At 36.3% G+C, this 25,868-nt stretch overlaps 1 protein-coding gene across 4 annotated transcripts in view; it reads right to left on the bottom strand.

Moving 5' to 3' along the window:
* The window catches only part of LOC113765481, a 40,769-nt gene extending 15,764 nt beyond the window's left edge, over positions 1–25,005 (bottom strand). Inside the window, exons 1-8 of one of the 4 annotated variants that reach the window (XR_003467724.1) lie at positions 23,947–24,145; positions 22,209–22,320; positions 17,187–17,256; positions 14,477–14,733; positions 13,384–13,500; positions 12,806–12,857; positions 11,235–11,800; positions 6,122–6,208 (exon numbers count right to left, since the gene is read on the bottom strand). Coding sequence is in view for 3 of the 4 variants with exons in the window: in XM_027309680.1 (XP_027165481.1) it covers positions 11,247–11,800; positions 12,806–12,857; positions 13,384–13,500; positions 14,477–14,733; positions 17,187–17,256; positions 22,209–22,304 (1,146 nt within the window). In the remaining variant the exon portion in view is untranslated. Of the gene's footprint in view, positions 1–5,993; positions 6,209–11,234; positions 11,801–12,805; positions 12,858–13,383; positions 13,501–14,476; positions 14,734–17,186; positions 17,257–22,208; positions 22,321–23,946; positions 24,146–24,818 lie in introns of those variants that run through there. The other 3 variants (XM_027309680.1, XM_027309679.1, XM_027309681.1) reach the window with 3 other exon arrangements.
* Positions 25,006–25,868: the final 863 nt, after the last annotated feature.

Genomic DNA, 25,868 nt, shown 5'->3' with positions numbered 1-25,868 from the left:
AGAGTTAAAGAAAAAATTGACAATGTTTCCAGTGCTAGTCTTGCCAAACGGAGTGGACGGATTTGCTGTGTATACTGACACGTTACAAGAAGGCCTGGATTGCGTTTTAATGCAGAACCGTAATGTGATCTCTTTTGCATCTAGGAAATTGAAACACCACGAGCAGAATTACCCGACCCACGATCCAGATCTAGCCGCCGTTGTTTTCGAGTTGAAAAAGTGGAGGCACTACCTATATGGGGTGACCTTTGAGGTTTACTCGGACCAGAAGAATCTCAGGTATCTCTTCTCACAGAAGGAATTGAACATGAGGCAACAACGGTGGATGGAATTCCTAGAAGATTACGACTGCACAATCAACTATCATCCGCGGAACGGAAACGTGGTAACCGATGTCTTAAGTCGTAAGGTTCAAATAGCAGGGTTGATCAAAAAGTGAGATTTGTTAGAATCCGTTTGTGAGTGGAAACCCTGTCTTGGGAGTCATAAGGTGAGTTTTGCCAATGTTAAAGTGACATCCACTCTACTGGAACGCATTAAAGAAGCGCAAAAGGAGGATTTGATGGTACGAAAGTGGGGAGAGAAAGTGAAAAAAAGAGAAACAACTGATTTCAATTTTAGTCCTGAGGATATTTTAAAATACCAAAACCGAATAGTGATGTCGAAAGATGAAGCGTTGAAAACGGAGATTCTAGAGAAAATCCATCGGTCCAAGTATACAATCCATCCGGGTAGTAGCAAGATGTATCAGGACCTGAAAGAAACCTATTGGTGGGACAATATGAAAAAGAAAATCGCTCTTTACGTGCAAAAATGTCTCGTTTGCCAACGGGTTAAGACGAAGCATCAAAAATCATCGGATTTGTTACAACCCTTGAGATACCCGAGTGGAAGTGGAAAAACATTACCATGGATTTCGTTTCAGGTTTGTCGCGAACGCAACAAGGGCACGATGCCGTTTGGGTGATCGTCGATCGATTAACCAAGTCAGCCCATTTCTTGCCGGTAAACATGAAATATTCCATGGACAAATTGGCCCAACTGTACATGTATGAGATCGTGAGGCTACATGGTATTCCTGTGAGCATCGTCTCCGATAGAGATCTCCGATTCATATCTAGGTTTTGACAGAAATTTCAAAAAACTCTGGGGACTAAACTCAACTTGAGCACGACTTATCACCCTCAGACGGATGGACAATCGGAGCGGACAATCTAAACTCTCGAGAACATGCTACGGACTTACATTCTGAATTTTAGAGGCAACTACGGTCAACACATGACCTTAGTAGAGTTTGCGTACAACAATTACCATTCGTCGATTCAAATGGCTCCATACGAGACACTATATGAACAAAACTGCCGGTCACCGATCTATTGGGATGAAGTTGGCGAGAGGAAGGCACTAGATCTGGCAACTATTCCGTGGATGAAAGAGGCTCGAGAAAAGGCCAAGTTGAGACGGCAACGACTCCAAACAGCTCAAAGCCGACAAAAGAGTTACGCCGACAATCGAAGAAAAGACTTGGAGTTCGAAGTTGAAGACCATTTGTTTCTCAAAATCACACCCTTACGGAGCGTTACAGCGGGCAAAGGAAAGAAGCTCCAACCGAGGTTCGTTGGACCCTACAAGATCCTCCAGAGGGTAGAAACGGTAGCGTATCGATTAGAGCTGTCGTCCAGGCTCTCTCGAATTCACGACGTCTTCCACGTCTCGATACTAAAGAAGTACCATCCCGACCCATCCCATTTCTTACAATCAGAGGAGATCGACGTAGACGAATCGCTTGCTTACGAAGAGAAACCTGTCCAAGTGCTTGACTGGAAAGTCAAAGAGCTGAGAAACAAGCAGATTCCATTAGTTAAGATACTGTGGAGAAACCATGAGGTAGAGGAAGCTACTTGGGAGATGGAAGAAGAAATGCAAAAGAAATACCCTGAACTTTTCGTGAGTTAAGGTGAGAAATTTCGAGGGCGAAATTCTTTTAAGGGAGAGAAAGTGTGAGAACCCGTAATTTTTCCATTTTCTAGGTTTTATTTGGTTTATTGGCATGTTTTCTGCATTTTCTTTATTCGAAAAGTTTCTAGATAAGTTTTATAAGTAAATATAATTTTTAGATGATTTTTCTAGTATCGGTTAGTTTTTCAAAAATTAAGAGCGTATATTGGACGTGGGATCCACTAGTGCGAAAAGTTCGAAAAAAATTATGCCAGTTAGATTAAGTTTTGGATATTGGATTTAATTTAGCGGGTGTTATGAGATAATTAGAGATTACCAAGTGAATTGATGTGAGAGGAACAAAGAGATAGAGATCCATTAAGGAAGTGACAAGTGTCACTTGGAGATTAGTTTTACCTTTTGACTACTATTAACCTTTTTACCATTTGACCAAATAAACCAAAAATTACCAAAATTATCTTCATTTCCAAGCTCTTGTGGCCGGCCAACTCCAAGGAAGAAAGAAAGAAAGGCTCTCCAAATTCTTGATTCAATCTTGCTCAAATCCAACAAACCCACCATTTAATCTTGCATTTACTCCATAAAAATCCTTAAGTGAGTGATTGTGAGGTGATTAGTGAAGTTGTTTGGAGGATTAAGGTGCCAAGTTGCTCTTTTCCTTTGGTTACTAAGGCGAGTAGTGAAGGAACCCCTCTCCTCTATCTAACGATGTCTAATTAATGACTTGTGATAGCCTAAGAGGTGATTTTGTAGATTATATCATGATTTTGGTTGAATTTGGTGAAATTTTATAATTATTCATGATTTTTCTATTTTAATATGATTCATATGTTGTGGCCATGGATGATGATTGGAAATGATCTTGAAAGAAGCTAGAAGGTGTAAATTGTGGTTAATTACAGAAAATTTCTGCTTTGGAAAGAAATTTTGGAAGTTAGGGTTTTCATTTCCCCTCATTCTGCCCGGTACTGTTCATCATAGTTAGAGACCGAATTAGTTTTGGGTTAAAACATGAAAGTTGTAGGGAATGATATTTTAGAGATACTTGCAAAATTTCAGGCCAATCGGAGTAGTGTAACTTATGAAAAGATTGAAATACCCCTACTGCCCTGTTTCTACCCGAATTTGATAATTGCTTCTGTAATTGGTTAATTTGGTTGAGAATACTTCTGATTTGGTTGTTGACGTCTTCTTAAGAAATGTAGCCCGGTGTCTTAGCTTTCGGATGGCTTTGGAATCACTTGATTTGGACTTAGGTAGTCTGAATTACGGTTCGTTAATCAGAATGCGGTTTGTTCACCTGTTTTTGCGGTTCTGGTTTGGTATACTGAATTTTTGACCTAGTTGCACTATGAACTGGACTGAGCGACCTTCTGCAACCTTGTAGCCCTAGCTGTTAGCTTCGAAACGGTATATCTTGCACCTCCATCCGATAATCGCAGTGCCAATGGTGCCAAGACCGCAAAATGATGTCAAAAACTGTTTTTATGGTTTAGAACTTAATTCCATTTCCGGATTTCCCGGGTTTACTCTAGTGCTCATACATTCTTATGGAACCCTATTTTGGTAGTATTTGAAATTAATTTATGACGTATAATCGAGTCTTATTGTGCTTATTTGAATGTTTTAGGACGTGACGGTGGTCCAAGACACTCTTTGGGCGGAAGTTTATGAAATATCATTTGTTTGCTTGGTGAGTATACTACTCACTTGTTTGTTTACAATGTGACTTTATTATATTGAACTTGATGCCTTGAAAGCTTATTTGCACTGTTGAAACTGATTAAAGTGAGGTTGTACTTGATCGCCCTCACCCCCTTTTGTATTATACACGACTGTCTACTGTTTCACCGTGGTACTTGAAATGTACATGAAAAATTGGATTTGGTGTCGTTTGGACGAGAATCCAACAGTTTTTACTGTTACTACTAAGTTCAACCCCATTGGTAGTCGATTGAATCGAGCCAGCGAGGGCTGGGTCGTGAAAGTTGACGAGCCATGGAGACTGTTATATGGAATCTTGTAGTAATGAGACTCTTGATTCCGGTATACTCGAGTATTACCGAATTTCTACTGTTTGGAGTTCGGACCCGGTAAGGGTATATTAGTTGGAAGGAATGGACGTAAAGTGGAGCCTACGGTTGGTTACTCTTAAACATTGACGGAGGGTCAATGAGGTCCGATCAAGAATGCAAGCGAGGAAAGGAGCTCTTGAGAGCCGCCCGTATCCTTTTATCAACACTATTGATATGTGCCTTTGCTTACTTTTGATGTATTGGAATAAGAAGCTTGATGCTTATATGAACTTTGCTGCTTGAGTGATAGTATATCACTGGACGTAAGCTCACTCTGTTCCTTTTGTTTTCTTTACAGGAAATTGATTACTTTTGGAAAGGTTATACATGTTGGTTGCCGAGTTGAGCTTATGTAAATGTATTTTTGAATAGCTCCTTTTGGGCAAAATCCTAACTGTATTTTGATCTAATTATCTCGCTTTTGTTTTGTAAATTACAAACGTATGTATATAACACTGCTTAACCCTGTTTATGAGTTTTATTTGGTTTGGAAATATTTTTCTGAGTTATATGACATGGCACCCACTACTCACCGACGATTTGATTTGCATTTAGCTATCTTGCGATTCCGGCTTGTGTGAGCACGTTTTATTTTCCCGGAATGTTTTAGATCGCTTTAAACAGTCCCGTTAGTCCTCGCGAGAGTTGGGCAGGCAGTCCGCTATCCCCTTTGATTCGCCTTAGGGGAAGGTGGAGCTGTCACATACTCGATATGCTGAGCGAAGTTTAGATATTAGGTTGCCGACCTGTGGATACTCCTATGAATCCTGATGTGAAATTAGTAAGAGATCAAGGTGCATTACTAGATAATTCTAAGCAACATCGAAGACTTGCAGGTAAATTAAATCATCTCACTATAACGAAACCTGACATTTCATTTGTAGTGATTGTTATGAGTCAATTTCTTGATACCTCTCGTACTAGTCATTGGAATGCTATTATACGAATTCTCAAGTATCTTAAGAGTGCTTCTGAAAAAGGGTTGCTGTATCAAAATTATGGACACACTGATATTGAAGGATATAGTGATGCAGATTGAACTGGTTCTGCCTCAGATCGAAAATCGACCACAGGATATTGTGTGTTTGTTGGTGATCATTTAATATCGTGAAAGAGTAAGAAGTAAGCAGTTATCTCCAGATCAAGTGTAGAATCTAAATACCGCGCTATGACTCACACTGTGTGTGAGTTGGTTTGATTAAAGAGCATGTTATTTGAAATTGAATTTGAAAATAAGCAGCCTATGAATTTAGTGTGAGATAATCAGGCAGCTGTTCATATTGCGTCTAATCCAATATTTTATGAAAGGACAAAACATATTGAAGTTGATTGTCCTTTCATTCGAGAGAAATTGCTTGATAGAGTCATCAAAACATCTCATGTATCGTCTACAGATCAACTGGCTGATTTGTTTACCAAAAGTTTAGGAGGCTCTAAGGTAAAATACATTTGTAACAAATTAGGTGCGTGCTTATGATATATACGTTCCAACCAAGGTTTGTAAAATCGGAATCCTACGTAAGATCGATTTTAGTTTCACAGGATCGGATCGTAGAATCGTAAGATCCTACCAAAAGCTCCTAATTGCAATTAAAGGTTGCAATTCTTTGATAAATTACAAATATACCACAAATATTTTCATTTACTTGCAAAATGGAGTTTCGTATTTCACAAATTTACAAAAAAATTATAGGATCGTACGATCCTACCGATCCTACCGATCCTGCTACGATTCTATGCGATCCTACAGAGATTAATATGATTTGCGACTCTGAATACGATCCGGATCGATTTTAGTTATCCGGATTGTAGGATCGTACGATCCTACGATCCGGATCGCGATTTTGACAACTATGGCTCCAACTTGAGGGGTAGTGTTAAGAGAATATAAGTATTTTTTTAGATAATAAATTATTAAGGATATTCTTGTAAATAATTTGTTAGGTTTGTACTCCTATAAATACTAGTTGTTCATTCATAATACGATATTTTTCTCCCAAAATACATATTCTCAAAAGAAAGGGTGAGAGAAGAAAAACACAGGTGGAAAAGCTGAGTAAAAAGACAGTGAGAAAAAAGAAAGAAACCTATTTATTTATTAGGCCATCTGCTATCCATCAACAAGGATCCTTGATGCAATCGAGCACATAAACCAGACAGACACACCACGCTTCCTGCAAGTACAGATATATTTCTTCAGCATAAAAGCTCAATTTAGGTAACGGAGAATTAACAGGAGCAAGACATTGAAAACAGAAAAGCAGCAGCAATAAGAGCAAAGAATTTTGTGCCCAATTACTTTCTCAAGTCATTTCCGGGTACAATGTATAACACTTGAATTGCTTTTAGTCATATTTTTTAGTATGCTTTAAAACCTCCATATCATGAGTAGGAAATTCTTCAACCTCATGTAGCACCCTAGTCCACACTAAAAAATAAGATTCTCCTGGAATGAGGAGCAGAACCAACAGTATCCATGTTCTCTGTTTCCTCATTTACCTACCTCTTCTACCAATGGAAATTTTTCATCATACTTTTTGCAGGTAACAAATTTCTTTAAGAAATAAACATTACAAGTCTAGCTGAAGATGTGGACACAAGCAAGGTAACAAAAATCTTTCAAACAATCCTTCCTTGGAAATCCTTCATCCTGTGGCAGATCTGGAGGGCTTGAAATGATAGAGAGTTCAATGCAAAACAAGGGGGCTCCATCAATGTCATACACAATGAAGCACAGAAGAAACGGAAATGGAAATGGAAAGAAGCACAGAAGAAACAAGGAGGCCACAAGATAACACAAAAACTTGAATCAGCAAGATCCTAGCACTGTTATAATGAAGGTGGCAGTGCTAAAACAGGCAACACCTAGGATGATGGGCATTGGAATTACTGCCACGGATACGCAGAATCAAGGTTTAGCAGCATGGTCACTTAAAGAAAGTAGTCTGGAAACAAACTGCAGGATGATGCTGAAGCAGTCAGATTATGCATTATCAAGGCAGCTGAAAAAGGATGGAGGAAAATTCAGAATGGATGCTCAAACAAAAAGGTTACTGTCCCAACTCCATTCTAAGAGACCTGCAGATAGTAGAATTGCTACAATTGTGGAGGATATCCAAAAAATGAGCCCCTGGTTTCATATGTGCTCCTTTAATAGAGTAATTCAGAATGATGATAATTTATGCTTCAGCCTTAGCAAGATTGCTTTAGACAACTTTTGTGATATGAAGCAGTCTTATACTATCTCTCTGTGATAGTGTGCACTGATGTAATGATTGGGGCCCTTGCCCCCACACTGTAAAGTTTTTTTGACCAATATATAACAACTTATCATTTCAATAAAAATGGAAATCCTTCATGCGGTAGTATTAGGCATGATTAAGCACTTGATTCGTTATCATTTTGCCATTAATCCAAATTGCATTTAAGCTCCTCAAAGAAGATGAAATATGACATAAACATTCAGTAATTCCCAATAGGCTATTACATGGAGACAAGTTTAAACAAAATTAGTCTATAATAAGTAGAAACTCATTAACATCACATCCCGTTCATAGAATAGGTTTGCTGGCATACTTTTTTTTTTTTTAAAAGCAGTATAATTCATTTAATGTCACCACCTATTAGTGACATCTTTAATCACTTGCAAGCCCACAGAACTGCAGTTCTTGTATAGAGCTTTTCACACTTGACTGAGCAGCAGATGATACAAGCTCTGATTTCTTGTTAAGCATTTACAGAGACTAGTCACGTTAAGTCAGTCCACCATCAGAATTGCAATTTTGAATGCAATATCAATTGAATTAACCATCAAAAAATAACTGCAATAGTTTTATTTCCAGATGCTTAATCTTAACCACCAAATTGTGATCTAGCTGGACAATTTCATAGACATTCGACATTTGATTAGTTGTTTTTGGAGGTGTTTTTGAAATATTTTACTGTAATAGTGTAAATAAAAAAACTTTTTACTGTAGATGTTTTTCTCGATGTTTTTGAAGGTATTTTCGGGACACATTTTGGGGTATTTTTAAAGTTCAAAAATTTTTGTGGTATTTTTTAAAAACTACCATCACCACCCACCACCCCTTCCCTTCTTCTCCTCCCTCTTCCTCCCCTCCTCCATCTCTTTCCTCCTCCCTTCCCTTCCCCTCCCCTCCCTTTCCCCTAAAAGGGAAGCGGTAGGGTGTGGCGAGAAAGGGAGGAGGGGAGAAAGAAGAGGGAGGAAGAGGAAAGAGGAGAAAGAGGGGATGGTCGCGATGGTGGGTAGGGAGAGTAAATTTTATTTTTATATATTTGGAGTTATTTTTGATATATTATATAGACATAGTGTTTTTAGAGTTATTTTTGTTTGTGTATTACTATAGTATTGTATATAAAAAACTTATTTTCAAAAAATGAGGAATCCAAATGGAGCCAACAACATGTTTGTAACATTGAGCACATTGTTGAAATATTATCCTTAGCCACACCTAAGTTAGTGATTAATAAAAATTTAATATTTTTTGACTACTACAAATTGCTCTGATTGCTACAAATGGCTAACAGAAACTGTAATAATCTCTTAGTTTCTTAACAAGTTCCAACCAGCATAGCATAGAAATGGCCACACTATAAATCCACACTATAAATCCTTCAGGAGTTTACCAAATAGTACATGGCTTTGAACAGGATTGAGGCCACCAGAACCCTAACACGTTTAAATAGTTAGGGGGTGTTCGGCAAACTCCATCAAATGCTAAGAAGAAAGTCCGGCATGAAATCAACTAGTTTAAACAAAGTTCCCCTGCTACCAATAATATTAAACACCACCCAACTTGTATGCTTAAAGTGAAAAATTAGCAACTAAATGTAGTGATTTCTGGAACAAAATTAGAAACACTCTTTCACACATGCTTGCACACTCTAATCTGTCTCAAGCACAAATATATGCACACAGATTCTCGCATAAAGAAGCTTTCTTTCCCTTCTCCCTCTCTCTTCTCTGACAAAGCTCTCGCTCCCTACACTTATCCACAAAGGGGTACATTCTTCCTATAAAAATTAGAAATGACAGTTTTTAAAAATTCTAGCTCAACATTTTAAAGGAAAATAGACAACAAAATAACATTTTTTACATTTTAGTTGAATTGTAAAATATCAAATCAGAGCTCAAATAACTAATAACTTCAGCACTTAATAACTACAGCACTTAAATCTTCAGCGTTCAATTTTACTAAATGACTGCTGGAGAACATTTGAATTAATGAAAAAAGAAAGTAAAGAATGAATACAAATCGGGGGGATTAAGTACTTCATTCAGATAAATTTTGACAGGGCAGGGAAAGTGAGGTTAGAAAATGAAGCAAACAGATAGCATAATCTTTTAGAGCTGGAAAGTATCCTTCTAAACATGCATTCAAAATAAAAGATAATGAGATCACTTTGATGAATTTCTTAAGACATGAAAGATACCCAGCATTCAAAGGAATTCAAGAAATCTTCAATCTTCTTTTGTACCGCTTTCCAAACAAAAGACGCCATCAATAAGCAAATGACACCAGAATTCCACCAAGTCCAGAATCGACATTCAACATGTTAGAAAGTTAAATAATTCACAGCACCCCAAGTAGGCTATTAACAACTAGGCAAGAAAAGCTTGGCCATTGATTTAGGTGCAAAAACTTGTTGGGCTAGTGCAACACCTAGGTAGTGCCATTTAGTATTATATAGTTTACCAGTCTGATATGTGGGAATTATGTACTGTGGGTCGATGAGCACTTTCCAGTATAGACAGGAACTATCTTCGAAGCTCACAGAAGCCACTTCTTCAATTCTTCACCACCTCCAAAGGCAATCTCTTTGCAGTGGTTTACCAAGCAACGATGCTTAGGACATTCAACGGGCTTTAAATGATTGTAACACCCCAGTTTTCATATCAAATGTGAGAGAAAATTGAATTGATAACAAAAGCTCAAGCCTTAGGCTCTTAACATTTTCACTTATAACATTTAGTATAAATGGTTTAAATCCAAACATTGTTATACTACTGCATCAACTAGGTCATTACATTAGAAAAAGTAAGTCAACGGGGAGGAAATTCTTTGTCCAGGCAACTTCTAAACAATGGCATGAAAGGAGCCTAACTTTTAGTGTGTCCCAAACGTAGGTTAATTAAATCAGAAAATGCAGACATAAAGACAGCAATGAATTCCAAAATGTGATCTATGTTTCTATGTAATTTCTGCTTCAATTGGGAAGGTTGAAAACCTATGAAACTGCTGAGGAGGCCTTGGTCTAGTGGCAAACGTTGAGGCCCCAGGACTTAGAGGCTCTAAGTTCAACTCCCCATTTTCCCTCCCTACTTCTCAAATCCCAGCCCTCCCCTACTAGAAAATTTTGTTTTCCAAAAAGAAAACCAACGTAAGCTAGCTATTTTCATATGATGCTAACTTCTATATAGTGGCATGAAAGGAGCCTAACTTTTATAGTGTCCCAAACCTAGGTGCGTTAAATTAGAAAATGCAAATATGAAAAAGGCATTTAATTCCAAAATGTGTCCTCCATTTTCTATGTAATTTGTGCTTGAATTGGGAAAGTTGAAAACCTATGTAAACTAACTTGCTATCTTCATATGATGCTATGCAATGTCCTTCAATTAATTACAAAAGTAAAAAGCAGTCTCAACCACGATCATATTGTGTTGCTTCAATCATAACATTAGAAAATCTCTAGTGACCAGGATTACCTTCAGAGATGATGTATTCAAATGCCAAGCAAAAACTACACATACACAATATTGTATGCAACATGTAATGTCGTACAAGAGAAGAGAAAGAAAGAAACATCTGGATGATACACAACCCTGACTATATGCTTCAATAGAAGCATCCATAGATGTCTCATTTTGGTCACTAAACTTTTTTTGTTGCAAATTGGTCACTCAACTATCATAACAGTCACAAGCTGCCCATTACATCCAAATTCATCCATTAACTCCAACAAAGGGCACCATATCTGATTTAGTTATTAGTTTTACGGCATTTTTGCTATTGGCTTTGCCCAAGTACCCATTACTGAACAAAAATGTGCATATTTATTGAAACTACCATTTGGGTGAAGCAAAATGATAAAAATGCCCAGAAGTATATTGCTATTATGAGACATGTAAGCGGAGGCAGCAAGTGTCAAGAAAAAAACCAAAGGTATAGGAACTTATACCTTATCAAGAAGTCACCAAGGCATTGAAGGCACACGGTGCTCAACAAACATCCATGAAGTGTCCACAGCATTGGACAAAGGGTATCCTCTTTTTAAGATGATTTTGAGCCATTTAATTTTGTTTGCAAGCTCTTCCAAATCCAAAATTAGAGCATCTAGGGTGTCAGACCTGGCGGAGTTTAAAGGAAGCCCAATACTGTTTCTCAGCTTCTTCTGTGGAGAACTAGAATCAGACAAGTCTTCTCCAAGAGATAGACCTGCAGCTTCAGCTGAACCATCTCTAGCATGAGGATAAGTACCATCTGAACAACTTAATTTCCTAGAGCCATTATCCCCTGGTACCAAGTTCACATTTTCTTCTTGTGCGCCCACCACCTCCTTTGGAAAACTCTCAGATTCTTTCAGCATCTCACTTGCCCCACAGGTCTTCGTCTTTTCTGAGGCTGGCAATGACTTTGCGGCACCATGAGAAGAAAGAGATTGAGCAGATGATAACCCACATGCAACCTCACCATCTGTTGTTCCTTCACCCTGTACAGGCATTTCAAATGCCAACCTACCACCTGCTGCATTATGTGTCAACAAAATTTATTCCCATGATACCAAGCTAAAAAGACAGGTAACTAAAAGAATCACTATTCAAGCAGGTCTTAGTATATCTTGTAAAAGTATCTCCAAAAGAGAGAGATGTGGACAGAGAACTAAAATTGAAGGGACCAACAAGGGGAACAGTGTCTGCTAGAAGTCAATGAATGGTTACTAGGCAAACAAAATTAAACACAGCAAATGACTATATCAGGAAATGCAGCTTCAGCCCTGCTGCTTAGACTATTGCGAAGTATAGGTAATCATGTCTTTCAGTATAGATAAAGGAGAATAAAACTGCTAATATTTATTTTAATTCTCATGAAAAGGTTGAGACATAAAACGAATGCTATGCATTTCAACAGCACAAACTTCTTAATGCTACCATATACCACACTACATCATGACAGTGATTGTCTACTCCGGCATCATGAAATTGCAAGTTGTACTGCTAAGCTGTTAATTTGCCATAGATGAACAACTTCACTTTCCCAAGCTAATGCAACATTAGCGAACCAAAGAGAAGCTTTGGGCCTTAAATTGTCCATTTTAAAGCATAAAAGAGTTTATCTTCCCATTTCAAAGAGCCTTCTATAGTTACATCCGACAAAAGTTTTGCCAATATCAGATGAAGGATCAAAACATCAATCACACTTCTCAATAAATAATAAACTTTTTATTGCAATTTCACTCTAATTAACAGCATTGGTTCATAAACATACTAAGATTTGCGAGTTTGTAAATATACAGCATTGACATGTACAATAGCAAACAGCTTCTTCACAGGAGAGAGAGCTGCAAAGATGTGATCAAGCATGAGGAGCATGTCAATCACGAATGTATTGGCATTTTTTTCCTCAAAAGATTGGCAATGGCATGCAAATTCTATCTTAGGTCCAAAGTAAAACCAATCATCAAACTCACGAATTGACAATGAGCTAAGCAACTAATAAGATACTGATATGATGCAGTGATATTGATCTTACACTGATTCACTGGATCAACAAGTCGTGCACATTGACGATGGTTTGCACCATCCTGCGATATAGAATTAATTCAAAAGAGTAAGGATATCTAACTGAAGTTCAAGGTGTCTCAAGCTTCAAAGAAAGTAATATTAATTGGACAAAGGACAAAAACTAAAGGCAAAAAAGAGTGTGAAAAAAACCTCCAAATAAATCAGAGACAGAAGTTAGCATACAAACATTCTGTACTCGAAGAAAGGGTGAGAAATTTCAGAATTTAACAGGACCACAAAAAAGGTAAATAAGGTGGATATATTTCTCAGTAAAATCAGACAGATTACACAAAACAGTAGCTGCTATCTATAAGTTATGACTATAGCATCAATAATTGGTAAGCAAATTAGTAGACAACTAGCATCAATAAGTGGTTTAGTAAGCAAATTAGAAAACAAATAGACTTGCCTAATGTAATTTAAAGAGCGATTTACTCCAAGATGTGATAGGAAAGCATTGGAGAAACTGCAAGACTATCTTCTAAAAAAAAAAAACCCTTGATACATAACAGTTCAATACTGCAAACACAAGACAAGAGTAGCAACCTTAGGAGCAGGCAATTTCCAACCATCTTCCAGTGACCAATCTAAAGATGGGCGTAGATCAATCAGAGACGCTTTATATGAGGAGCCTTCACCCATAGGCGGTGGGGTCAACTCAACCTACAGCAATTGAATGGTCCAAAGCCATTGAACATCATAGTTTTTCCACAAAATTATTAAATAAGTATAGGCAAAGCTGATAGCATTCCAAAAACAGTAAACAACACAGTTTTACATGGCCACTGAGAAGATGGATTTCCACTCCAAGCCTTCATTACCATAACACTTTGGTTCAGTCACTCAACCTCATTGTTCACCAGTAAGAGGAAAAGCTAAAAATATTAAAAAATCCGCTAGATTGTTGCAATGCCCAAACCTGACTTTTGTCATGATCCAATTCTAAATTTAAATCTGGGTAATCTTATGATAAATTAAGATTTAAATAGCACCAAAAAAAAGTCAAACTGGTGATGTTCCTGCCTCATGGTGAATTGAGCAAAGAAAAACAGCTCCATTGGAATGGTAACAAACTTAAGAGCTACTAAGCGGAACACCTGATTCTTCATTTCTTCAGTTCTACATGCTAATGGCAATGCATATTGTACTTTGATGCTTCAGTACTAGCTTTTCCCACCAAGAAAATAATCTTATAGAAGACACAACAAGGGTACATGAAAAGAAGACATGATTGACCTTGCATTTTTTTCACAAAATTGGGACAAGTCACTCAGCTCTAGAGGCTTATAGTCTAGTTAATTCTTGGTACTAGATTTCCATAGAAGTTCAGAAGGAAATACTCTCGACAAAAGGCAAGAAAGAATCCAGATCTGCTTTTGAAATGACTTCACTCGAATAAAAAATTAGACTGTCTAGGTCAAGGCCAATTAATTGAGGTAAGCCCCATCCCCAACCCATCTCATGGTATGGATCAATCCATCTCATGGTATGGATCAATCCACATGGTGCACAAGGGGTAAGATGTGCACCTTTCAACTTCAAGTCACCTTCATGAACATGTTATGCAAGCCGAGAATATATCATATTCAAATAAGAACCAAAATATCAAATGCAGAGGAAGAGAATTTGAATTGTTTACCATGGCTTCTTCATTGCCTAGTATTTGTGTAACTTTTCCAGACCAAAAACATTGATCCTTCCACCAATCGACAAGATCACCCACATTCCAAATAGCTTCAGTAATAACTATGACTTCTGAAGTGTCATTGGCAGGAGGCAATTGACCCTCATGGTAGATAGGTGGAAATGGAGGCCGCAGCATCAACTCTCTTTCAACCCTACTTCTTCTCTTATGTCCAACTGGAGGTAGTTGATATAATCTTATCGGTTTATCCTCTGCAGACATTCAACACAAAGGAAAACTGAAAAAGATGGTCCTCAATGATGAATGACAGCATAATCCAAGGAAAAGAATTGCACATTTCAGTTTGAAATACAAGCAAATGACCTAATTGACTAAATTATCTACTGCACCAATTTCAAGAAGCAAAAGCAATCTTTTCTTTTGCTTTTTAACCACACGCGACTACCCTAGGGAACTGAGAAGGAAAAGGATAGGCAGTACAAACACCAGGGATGAGTTACCAAATGCCTTCATGTTCTAGATATGGTTATCCAAAGAACTGATAATGTCCAGAACCAAAACAAGGAAACCATCCCCATGTCTCAAAATGCTAAAATGCAAAACCCGACTAGAATACAACCATGCTTCATGTCAACAAAGAGACATAATAAATAAAGATAAGAATCTGAGATGCATTACAAAGAACACTAAGAGTTCACAATGATGGGCAACTAGCATTCACCAATATCAGCAGATGGGTGTCTATATCATTAGTCAGTACTTGCAGGTCTCTTGTCTACTATGTTGCCGACAACTCACAGCCACTCCAGAAACAAAGTATATTTGCCATACAAACTGTACAAGTACATATCATTAATCAATACATGGGTTTTATCGCATTAGTAATCAACATAATCTTCATATGTACAGTTGCAGAAGAGATTCACTCAAAATATCACAAGTTACTTCTGGAAATCATCAATTAAAAGAGATTCACCAATAAGCTCCAAGGCTTTCTACAACTAGCCAATTAAGTCGCAAGTCAGATACAAAGTCAATGCGAAAATAAAACTACACAAAACAGTGCTGGAATTGACAAGGGGCATTGCCAGTCTTCCAGTTCCACTAAAAACCTGGATGTGTGACTTTCATAAATATTAGTTCAGGATGATTCTAAAGTCTATGACATGAATAACAAAACTCTAAAATAGGTTATCAAATCCCAAATTTATTAAAACCTAAATTGGTGCATTGCAGGAAACTCCACTCGCCATCTATTTACAAAAGATTACTACCTACCTTCCCTCTGAATGGAGAAAGTTTGTACTAACTAGCATGGATAATCAAGTATGAGAGTCACTTGGTGATCATCCTACAATGAGTCTTGACCATGCTTAAGAGTGTCAACCACGCAAAACTAGAATTAAAAATAGCATATTAAACAGTGATCCTCGGGTAACAGCTCTTGAACAAAAACCTTAAGCTCCATTTTTTAGGGTGTTTTTGAAATATTTTACTATAGCAATGTATACGAAAGACTTTTTACCATAGATTTTTTCCTAATGTTTTTGGAGGTGTTTTTGTGATATATTTTGAGGTATTTTTAAAGTTTAAAAATGGGTATTTCTCAAAAATTAATACCACCACCCCCTCCCTTCTCCTCCCTCTCTTTCAACCTCCTCCACCCTTCTCCCCATCCCCCTTCCTCCTCCTCCCCTCTTCCTCCTCCCTTACTTCCTCCCCTCCTCCCTTCCCCTTCCCCCCTTCCGGATCTGACTGAGACCAGATCGAGGTCTCTGGTTACGACATCGCAGCTAGATCGCGGTCCTTCCGGTTATGATCTGGTCAAGGCCAGACTTGGGGGGGGGGGAAGGGGAGGGGTGGGGTGTGGCAGGAAAGGGGAGGGGAAGGAGAAGGGAGGAGGAAGAGGGAGGGTGAGGAAAGAGGAGAAAGGAGGGGATGGGTGACGGTGGTGGGTAAGGGTGGTGGTGATAGATGGAAGAAAAAAATGGTGTAGATTTTTTTTTATCTATATTTGGAGTTATTTTTGATATATTGTATGGATGTGGTGTTTTTGAAGTTATTTTTGTTTGTGTATTACTGTAGTATTGTATACGAAAAACTTGTTTTTCAAAAAAAAAGAAATCCAAACAGAGCCTTAGTCAACTAAGATCTAGCATTTACATTAAAGTCTTGAACAAGTTCATCAAGTTGATTTCACAAGTCTTGCACATTAAAACACTCGAATCAATTTGAACATTAAACATAGACTGAGTAGACACTTATCAAATAAAAACAGAATAGCAAATGCAAGAGAGTTATCTATCTGGAAGTGGGAACTCCATACTTTTTGAAGTAAATAACGAGTTTGTCACTTTGGACAGTTACTAGTCATTCAAGGAGTTTTTTTTTTGGGAAAAAAAACCCTAGTAAACTACAAAGGCCACACTATCACATTCATCAACTAGACACCTGTTTTCATCCACAATCCTTGATGTGTGATTTAAAACTTTTATAACCTTCAAACTTAAGAAGAAAAATGTCAAAAAGCCGGGAGGCTCTCCCTATATTGATTTTGACATTTCTAGTTATCTAAATTTTAAGTAGTTGCCCCTTCATTAGAAAAATAAGAGCATTCACTTTTATATAATAACAACAGCAATGAAAAGCAAAAATACAAGATTCACAAAGTGAAAAAGTAAAACAATGATAAAAAATGGCTTACTTTCATCTGGAAAATCAAGATAACGCAATCCATAATTGATGTGCCCATCTCTCCTTTTTGTATCTACTATCTAACACAAGATATACAAGAACTGTAAGTCAAAATGTTCTTGCCCTATAACAAGTCAAAGACGACAAATATTAAGAAACCCATGCTCTTCTATGTTGAAAAAGGATTACATGATTTATTAATTGATAGCATGAATAGGAAAACAGAGAACTTATGCTGAATCACTACCCCGAAATTGAAACTACTCGCATTTTATTGGTGTAAAGAACATATGCTAGCTGTTGAAAAGGACAAACCCCTCCCACATAGAAGCCTAGAGCATGAAAGCAAGAAATCTTTTCAAGGCAATTCATAGCCTCACACATAGAATAATTGGTTCTGTTTCGGTGGTTAGCTCCATTCATATTGAAGATTATTTGAAACATCAAGTACTATAGGATTTGTTTCAGAAGGAAACTATCAGACAATAAATTTGCATCCAAAACACGTTTTTGCAATCACATTTTAATTTTTTTAACCAAGTTTTCACCAAACATATGCCAGATTACAAACAAGTGCAACATTAGTATTAACAGGTTTTTTCAAATAATCTTCAGCACAAACAAATCTAAATTTCCAAATAGAGCTGCCTTTTTGGGGTGCTTTAACAAAATTTTTACTTTAGCCACTTTATTGGAGAGAGTTGTATGAAATGTGAAGGTGGTACGAGAATGTTTTAGACAGAGAGATTTTTAGAAACAACCCATCCAAACAAAGAGATTCCTGTAGATCTGTCTAGTTCATTAATAGAACTTAATTTTCATCATTAGGCAAGGAGATTGCCTTCATAATATCAAAACCATGCACACACACTAGATTATTACAACAATAGAAAACCCATTATCCCACATAATGCTCCAAAAAGGGAAAATTGAAGATCGCTTTTACACAGGAAATAATCCTAGTTTCACAACCCATGATTCTAATAATCAATGTCCACTGGTTGAAGTTAGGAAACCATCGACTACTTGACATGAAAAATTATGACTTCCATCTTTTAGAAGGTGACCACAAAATAAACCATTAAATTAGACAAGAAAAATCCAGAAATTTAGAGCAAATAACCCCAGCCATGTTTCATTATGCTCCCAAAGCAAATACCCAAACTACCAAGTAAAAACAATAATAAGGAAGAGAATTAAGGGAGCAATTCATTCAATACATACTATCAAAATCTCTTCATAGTAAGGGTTTAACACTTCATTTTTATTGTCTAATGGCATATGCACATCTTTGAAATGAAAATAGAAAAGAAAAAGGAATGGACCACACACAACTATTCAAATATACCAACTATTAGTAGACACGCAAGGAGAATAATTTAAATAGTGAGGAAGTAATTTTTGCCCCCAAAGTCACTACATCTCCAATAGCTCCGAAGATATTAGTTCAAAAGGAGATGATTACTATGCTTCTTGTTCCATATTTTCAACAAAAAAGTTGAAAGTAACAATCTAACGTACCTTTTGAATTGAGGCAACACTAGGGAAAAGAAAGGAGATAAATCAAAGGAATTTAGTTTTTCTTGTTTGGATTAAATTTTGAGAAGAGAAAGCGATAAAGAAAGAACGGCATTATGCTTCGTATGTATTCCATCCAAAGTGGGCAGATAAGGACGGAGAAGAAGCCTATTTAATGAACTAATATAGAGTACATATGAATTCCGATTTTTTCCAAGAACGTCTATTTCAAATACACACCTACAACAACACTTGCCAACCTTTCCCAGGAACGCCCCAAAACACCTTAAAAACACAGACATAAACAACCCCTTAACTATCAACTCACCTCCTCTGTCCTGTCCCGCATCCCGCCTCCCTCCCCATGCAAAAGTGCACAGAAAAGGAGAGAAGAAACCAAATTTAATGAATTCCGCATTCTGATTCTTTACAAAAAAGTGAGGTCTGTTTAGCACCCAAGTTTTTGCATGTTTGGTTTAAACAATAAGTGTGTTTGGATAGCCTTTATTTGCACAAAAATTATTTACTTACATCACAAACACATTTTTCAACACAACTTTTTATCTACCTAATCACCTTTAAATATCACATTATATCATATTACAAAAAATGTTACAATAATTATTTCAAATAATATCTCAAATAAACTCCTATCGAAAAACACTTACTAATGTTTTTTCGACTTTCGGTACAAAAACTTGTTAAAACACCCTAAGTTTTATTGTAAAAAAAACCCCAAAATACCAAAAGAGACACCCATTTCCCTCTTCAATCACCACTCTCCCTGACCATTTTACTCTCACTGCCTCTGCCTCCGCCTCCTACAACAACCACTGCCCCACCCCTCCTCCTTCCCCTTTCCTTTGTCCCCCTCCTCACCCGCCATCCCGTCTCCTCTGTCTTCTGCAACTCCTTCCCTCTCTCCCTCTCTCTCCCATCTAAGAGTCATCCCCTTATCTAGTCAGTCACCGACCAATTTGACACAAATCCAATCGCACAAGCAAAGCTATGTTGCGTGGAGAGAGAGGGAGAACAGGGGAAGAGAACGGAGAGGGTGGTGATGAGGAAAGAAAGAAAAGGAGGAGATGGAAAGAAGAAGAGGGAAAGGAGGAGAAATGGTAGGCCATGGTGGTGTGGTGAGAGGAAGGACCAAAGGAAAAAAAGAGGGACGGGGTAGGGTGGCTGTTGGTAGCAGCGAGTAGGGAAGGGAGAGGTGGTAGCAACGGAGAGAAAAGGAGAAAAGGGAAGGGGGTGGCAAGTAGGGATGGAGGACAAGTGGCAAGCAAGGAGAGGTGGCAGTTATTGCCGGAGAGTGTGATGGCCAGGGTGGGTAGACCATAGAACGTGTCGAAATTTATAACTATCCTTTAAATACTTCTAAATGCATAAAATTTTTGTAAAGACTTTGAATTACAGCAAAATTTTACACAAACTGACAAAAACCAAGCCAACCAAACGGACCCATATATCTCAAATACACATCTATAGTAACATTTCCCAACCTTTCCTATGAACACTCCCAAAACACCTTAAAAGCCACTCAAAACAATCCTTTAATCCCCAATCAACTTACCTCTTCCTCTCTACTATCCTCCACCCTTGTCCCCGTGCTCACAAGCCCTAAAACCCAGCCCACCTCTCACGGTTCCACCACCTCCCCTTTCCCCTTCTTGCATCGCCCTCCTTTCCCTGCCATTTCCCCTTTCCCCATCTTCCTCCTTTTCTCTCTATTCTCCCCCACCACCATCCCCTCTATTTTGCCCCTCCCTCACCACCTCTTTCCTTTCTTCTCTTCTCCTCATCTTACCCTTTATTTTCCCCCTACCCCTATCCCCACCCCCTTCCTTCTCACGGCCTCTCCTGGCCTCTCCTTTTGCTTTTTCCCCTTCCAACATGAAGAGAAAAAAGGAACGCAATGACAATAGAAGGGAAAATAGAAGTGGTTATGTGAGAGGCGAGGAAGGAGAAGAGATTACAAGAGGAAGGGGAAAGAGGAGCTGGCAAGGGGATGGGAAGAAAAGCTATGAATAGGGGAAGGCGGTGAAAGATGGGGAAGAGAGTGGTGGTGGGTGGCCTTGGAATACAAAGACTTTGGTTACTGAAAATTAACACAACCCAAAAACCATAAAAAAAAAAACAGAACTATAGGTGAATTTTTTTACTATATACAACTAATGTAGAGTTTTTTACACGCATTTGATAACATCTACTCTATACGTAGCTGTATATATTTTTTTAAAATCATTGTTCTTCTTCCTTTGTAGTTAAAAAAACAGTTGCTATTCTCATTTCCTTTTTTCCTTCCTTAATTCAAAGCAAAACATGCAATACTGTTTAAATTATAATGGGTTTGTTTGGATACTAAAATTATCTCAAATAATATTTCGCTTGCATCATAAACACATTTTCCAACCCACCTTTTTACATTCCTAATCACCTTTTTATCTCACATACATCACATCACAAAAAGTGCTACAGTAATTATTTCAAATAATATTTCAAATAATACCCTATCCAAACCAATCCAATTTTTTGGGGGTTTTAAGTAAAAAATTCATTGGAACACTTTTTTAATATGTGATGCATATAAGATAATAAAGTGGCCTCAATATTCACTTTCTTTTCCTATCATATTTAATCCAAGCAAGAGTAATAAAAACAGCTTTCAATTGCTTATCTTCCATTTCTTTTCCTTGGAGTCCATTCCTTTCCTTTCCCTTCCTTTCATCTCATCCAAATAGTGCCTAAGGACCACGTGCTTCAAAATCTTAGGTCCAAGTAACATGGATTACCAAGTGGTAACCAAGGAATAAGTGCTTCAATAGCATGAGATCCAATGTTACTATTCCCATCAAGATTAGACTTTTGTTTCTACAAGCACATGTCAGGTTAGCTAAGGGCTCAGTGATAGATTATCAAATCTACCACTCTATTATTAGCAAAAATTAAACATTGTGCCATTCCATCACTAGAAAAAGTAAAATACATATATATATAGCTAAAAGCACTTAATGTTTGGAAATGTGATGACTTCTTAAAAAAAGTACCCCACTTTATAGTGTCTTGGTAAAAGTATAATAAATGCTTAATTGTACTTTTTGAATTCATATCTACATAAATAATTTTCATGTTTGATAATATATATTATTTGAACTTTTGATATGCATCAATTTGTATCCTAAGCTCAAACTATGACAAAATTGTCAAATTGTATTTTTTTTAAAACAAAAAGTTCATTCCAAATACCACCAATTTTTACCCTGTGCTGAAACTGTTTTGAGGTCAAAAGCTCTAATCTTAAATTCATATAACAACACCTAACAAACATTTTAAATATACTTGTACCAAAGAAAAAACTTCTTCAGCAAAAGCACCACAGCCCCAAACAGGCTCTTAAACCAACTAAAAAGCTAGATTAGACTCCCAAATGTAGCATGTTGTACAATTGATTATAAGACAAATTAAATGAGATACCAATACAAGCACACTTTTAGTATATATGTTGTGTAGATACCTTGCAACGAAACCACGCGCCTCGATAACCCTTCATGAAGGATCTTGCCTCAACCAGTTGCCCAACTTTAAAAGGTTGGTCATTGTACTTCTCCATGATGATAGCAAACAATCTACATATATGTATTACAGATGCATCAAACTTTAGACAACATGTCAAAATAGATGTTGCCAGACAGTATGCTATAATTACAAGCTCTTCACTAATGGACGATTCCAAGTTAAACCTCTCCAATTGCATAAACCATTAATTTGTTATTATGATCTTTCTCGAAAGATTTATTTGTTGCATAACAAACCCGCTTCTAAAGCTAAAGGCCATTATGGTTCATTAATAATGCTCTTAACACTAGCAAAAAAAATTCCACATCAAATTTAATAATTTCAACCCTATGCTTTTTATTCGCATTAATACTGGGAACATAAGAAAACTACACACTATGATTTTGAAAATTACATACAATTGTCAACCATCTCTTTTTCCAAATTTATGGCTGTTTTATTTCCCTTTTATAAAAACAAAAACAAAAAAACTTTCTCCCAAATTTATGGCTAATTTATTTCCCTTTCATCCCAAAAACTTTGGTGTATCCACCGCAACTCTTTAAACAATTTTATAGAATAAGAATTTAAACATATATAATAAAAATATTAAGAATTAATCTTATATTAACTAACAATGTAAACACTATCACAGTTAGATACTTGACACATGTGCAAAATTTGCATTTCAAATTTAAATTCAAATTATGCATTATATATTCAATGGTAAAAATGTATACACTATTAGTATTCAGTATATAGAAAATAAATCTTAATAATAATAATAGTAACAATTTAGACAAGGTTGCTTAAAATTGAATATCAATGAGTGTGTTTGGATTGGAATGATTTGAAAAAAAATAATTTGCTTCACAAATCCCGATCACCTTTTTATCTTCTCAATCACTTTTTTATCTTCTGAATCATCTTTTTACCTCACATACATCACATCACAAAAAGTGTTACAGTAATTATCTCAAATAAATCATCCAAATAAACTCCTATCCAAACAAACTCATTGTCTTGTTGATGTTACAAGATTCGAATATAACAATCATGATCAAGTGGATATAAGGCCTAAATCGATAAAAGAGATACAAATCCAATCCAATCTAAAATTTAGGTTGCAATAATACTGCTAAAAAATGTCTCCATAACCATAGGAGCGACCAAAATAAACTAAGAATAACCATCTTTTGATAATCAATCCATGAGTTCATTTGGATTGAATTATTTTTAAAGAAGATACCTTTTATCATTCACCAAGAACATATTTTTTAATTATATTTTTTATCAAGCATTCATCACATTCAAAAAAGTGTTATAATAAATAATACTAAAATATTTTTTAAAACAACCTTAAATCCAAACAAGTTCCTCACCTTTACAGTCATCACTTTTTATGTCTAATTCCTATTTCTTTCCTTAACCTTAACCATTAATGAATAATCAATTCAACAATTACAAAGTTGATATTCTTCCTTTACATCCTTCTAGATCTACTAGTCTGACAGTAAATCTAATGGAACTTAACATAAATCAATCAAAAAGTTAAAGACCCCATGATATATTTTACCTTTGTCCCAACAATTAAAAAACCTTAATATACCTCAAAAAATTTACTCAATAATCCAAAGAACTAAGAGGTTCAAACTTAGATCTACACCTAAGCAACTTTGAATATTGCATAAACTTACCAAAAAAGTTAACAATCTTTAAGCAACTTATCACAGAAATTTTCCACTTCAGATCTATCCATCAAAAAGCAAAAAGGAACCAGAGCGACTTTAACCGAAGGCCAAGAAAACAAGAGCTAAAAAGAGCCAAAAGGAACAAGAGCGAAAAGAAGCAAAAGCAAGAGGCGAGATGGGAATAAAGAAAAAAGGAAGCGGCGATGGAAACCTAGAGAAACCAACCCCATTAAATAGAGAGCTAAACTGCCAGCAAATTTCCAAAATACCCTGTACTATGTCAGAAATCCCAAGAGTACCATGCGTCCCGCCTAAACACGTAACCTTTCAATATTTACGGGGAGGATAAGATTCCACCGACAAAAACAAATCTACTAATAAATATCGCATGCAACAGACGCAATCGATTTGTTTGGATAAAATATTATTTAAAATAAATGTTATAACACTTTTTTATAATATAATGTATGTAAAATAAAATAATAATTAAAAATATAAATTAAATAAATTAAAAATATAAATAAAATATTATTTAAAAAATTTGATATCCAAATAAAGTTGCGACAATCAAGAGACCTCATATGAAAGAACAAACTCTGGGACAGAAGAGTCGGTAATGAATTGCGTAGGTATAATACCACAAAAATTGGAGGGAATGGGCAGCCAGCCCAAAGACAAAAACGTGGAGATTTGACAGGGGCACTAACTTGTCGTCTGATTCAATAATAGTTGGTCCCCGTCGTCGTGGTTCAATTGAGCCCTCCCTTCAGTGTACGAGTAAAGTAACAGAAATAGCGTAGAGGATCTGATGGAAAAACAGGAAGCGTCGGTCAAACAAGCAGCTCTTGCTTTCTTTGACGCAACGCGACCCTTCATACCTGACGATTCCGGCGAGGCCTTGCAAATTGATGGATGTGCGCCAGAAGTTTGTTTGGGAAGCTTATACGATGGAGAACTTTTAAGACTTAGTATCACAGTACTCTCGGAACTCTGTGATGCCGGTCAAGAATTTTCAAGCACCACCGTAATTCAGCTGGCTGTCATAGGCGGGTTTGTCACCGGAGGCAACGGAAACGGTTTTAGTTCCGCTTAGGTTGTGGTAATTAATACAACTTTTAATAAAAATATTTATTAATGTTTAAATATTTTTAAATATATTATTTGGAAAATAAGTGCTTAAGTACTCAAGTATTTTAGTTTTTATTTGGTTCATAATGTAATATAAAATGATTAAATTTGATGTTTTATTTTTTAAAATCACAAAATCTACTCCAAAACATCAAATTTAATTTTTTATTAAAAGTACTTTTAACATTAAAAATTTTATTTCTAATTTATAACACTTTAAAAGTACTATCAGCACATAAAAGTGCTTTTTTAATCAAAAATACCACAATTTAAAACGAGACCTTAGTGGATTTAGTGGGGCCTTTAGAGCCGTATAAACAATATAGAAGATTGGTTTGATTCAAAATAGATTGGATTGAACTTGGCTTGTTTGGATTATGAACGTTTGGATTAGCAATTTTTAAATATTCATGTTTTTCAAATACAATAAATCTTAAAATATTTAAAATAATCTTCAAAGATCCTCAATTTGCCCTTATTAAGATTTATTCTTCAAAATCTTTTGACATAATCGTGTATATTAGTGGATTTGGATAGGAGATTGTTTGGGATAATTCTTTTAAAAAATACTATAGCATTTTTTGATGTAATATATGTAAGATAAAAAGGTGATTGAAAAATGTGTTGATAATGTAAATAAGTCAGTTTGTGTAAATAAGGTGTAATCCAAACACAATATTTCTTATATATACATATATATATATGTATTAAGCATTGGTATTATATATTTAGATATATAATTATATTTCATATATATATATGCATGTATCAATTATTGGTATTATATATTTAGATATATA

This window comes from Coffea eugenioides, chromosome 3 (assembly GCF_003713205.1).
Source record: "Coffea eugenioides isolate CCC68of chromosome 3, Ceug_1.0, whole genome shotgun sequence".
In the NCBI taxonomy this organism is placed as follows: domain Eukaryota; kingdom Viridiplantae; phylum Streptophyta; class Magnoliopsida; order Gentianales; family Rubiaceae; genus Coffea; species Coffea eugenioides.
The sequence above is the reverse complement of the archived record's forward strand: the minus strand, read 5'-3'. Positions and strand labels throughout refer to the sequence as shown.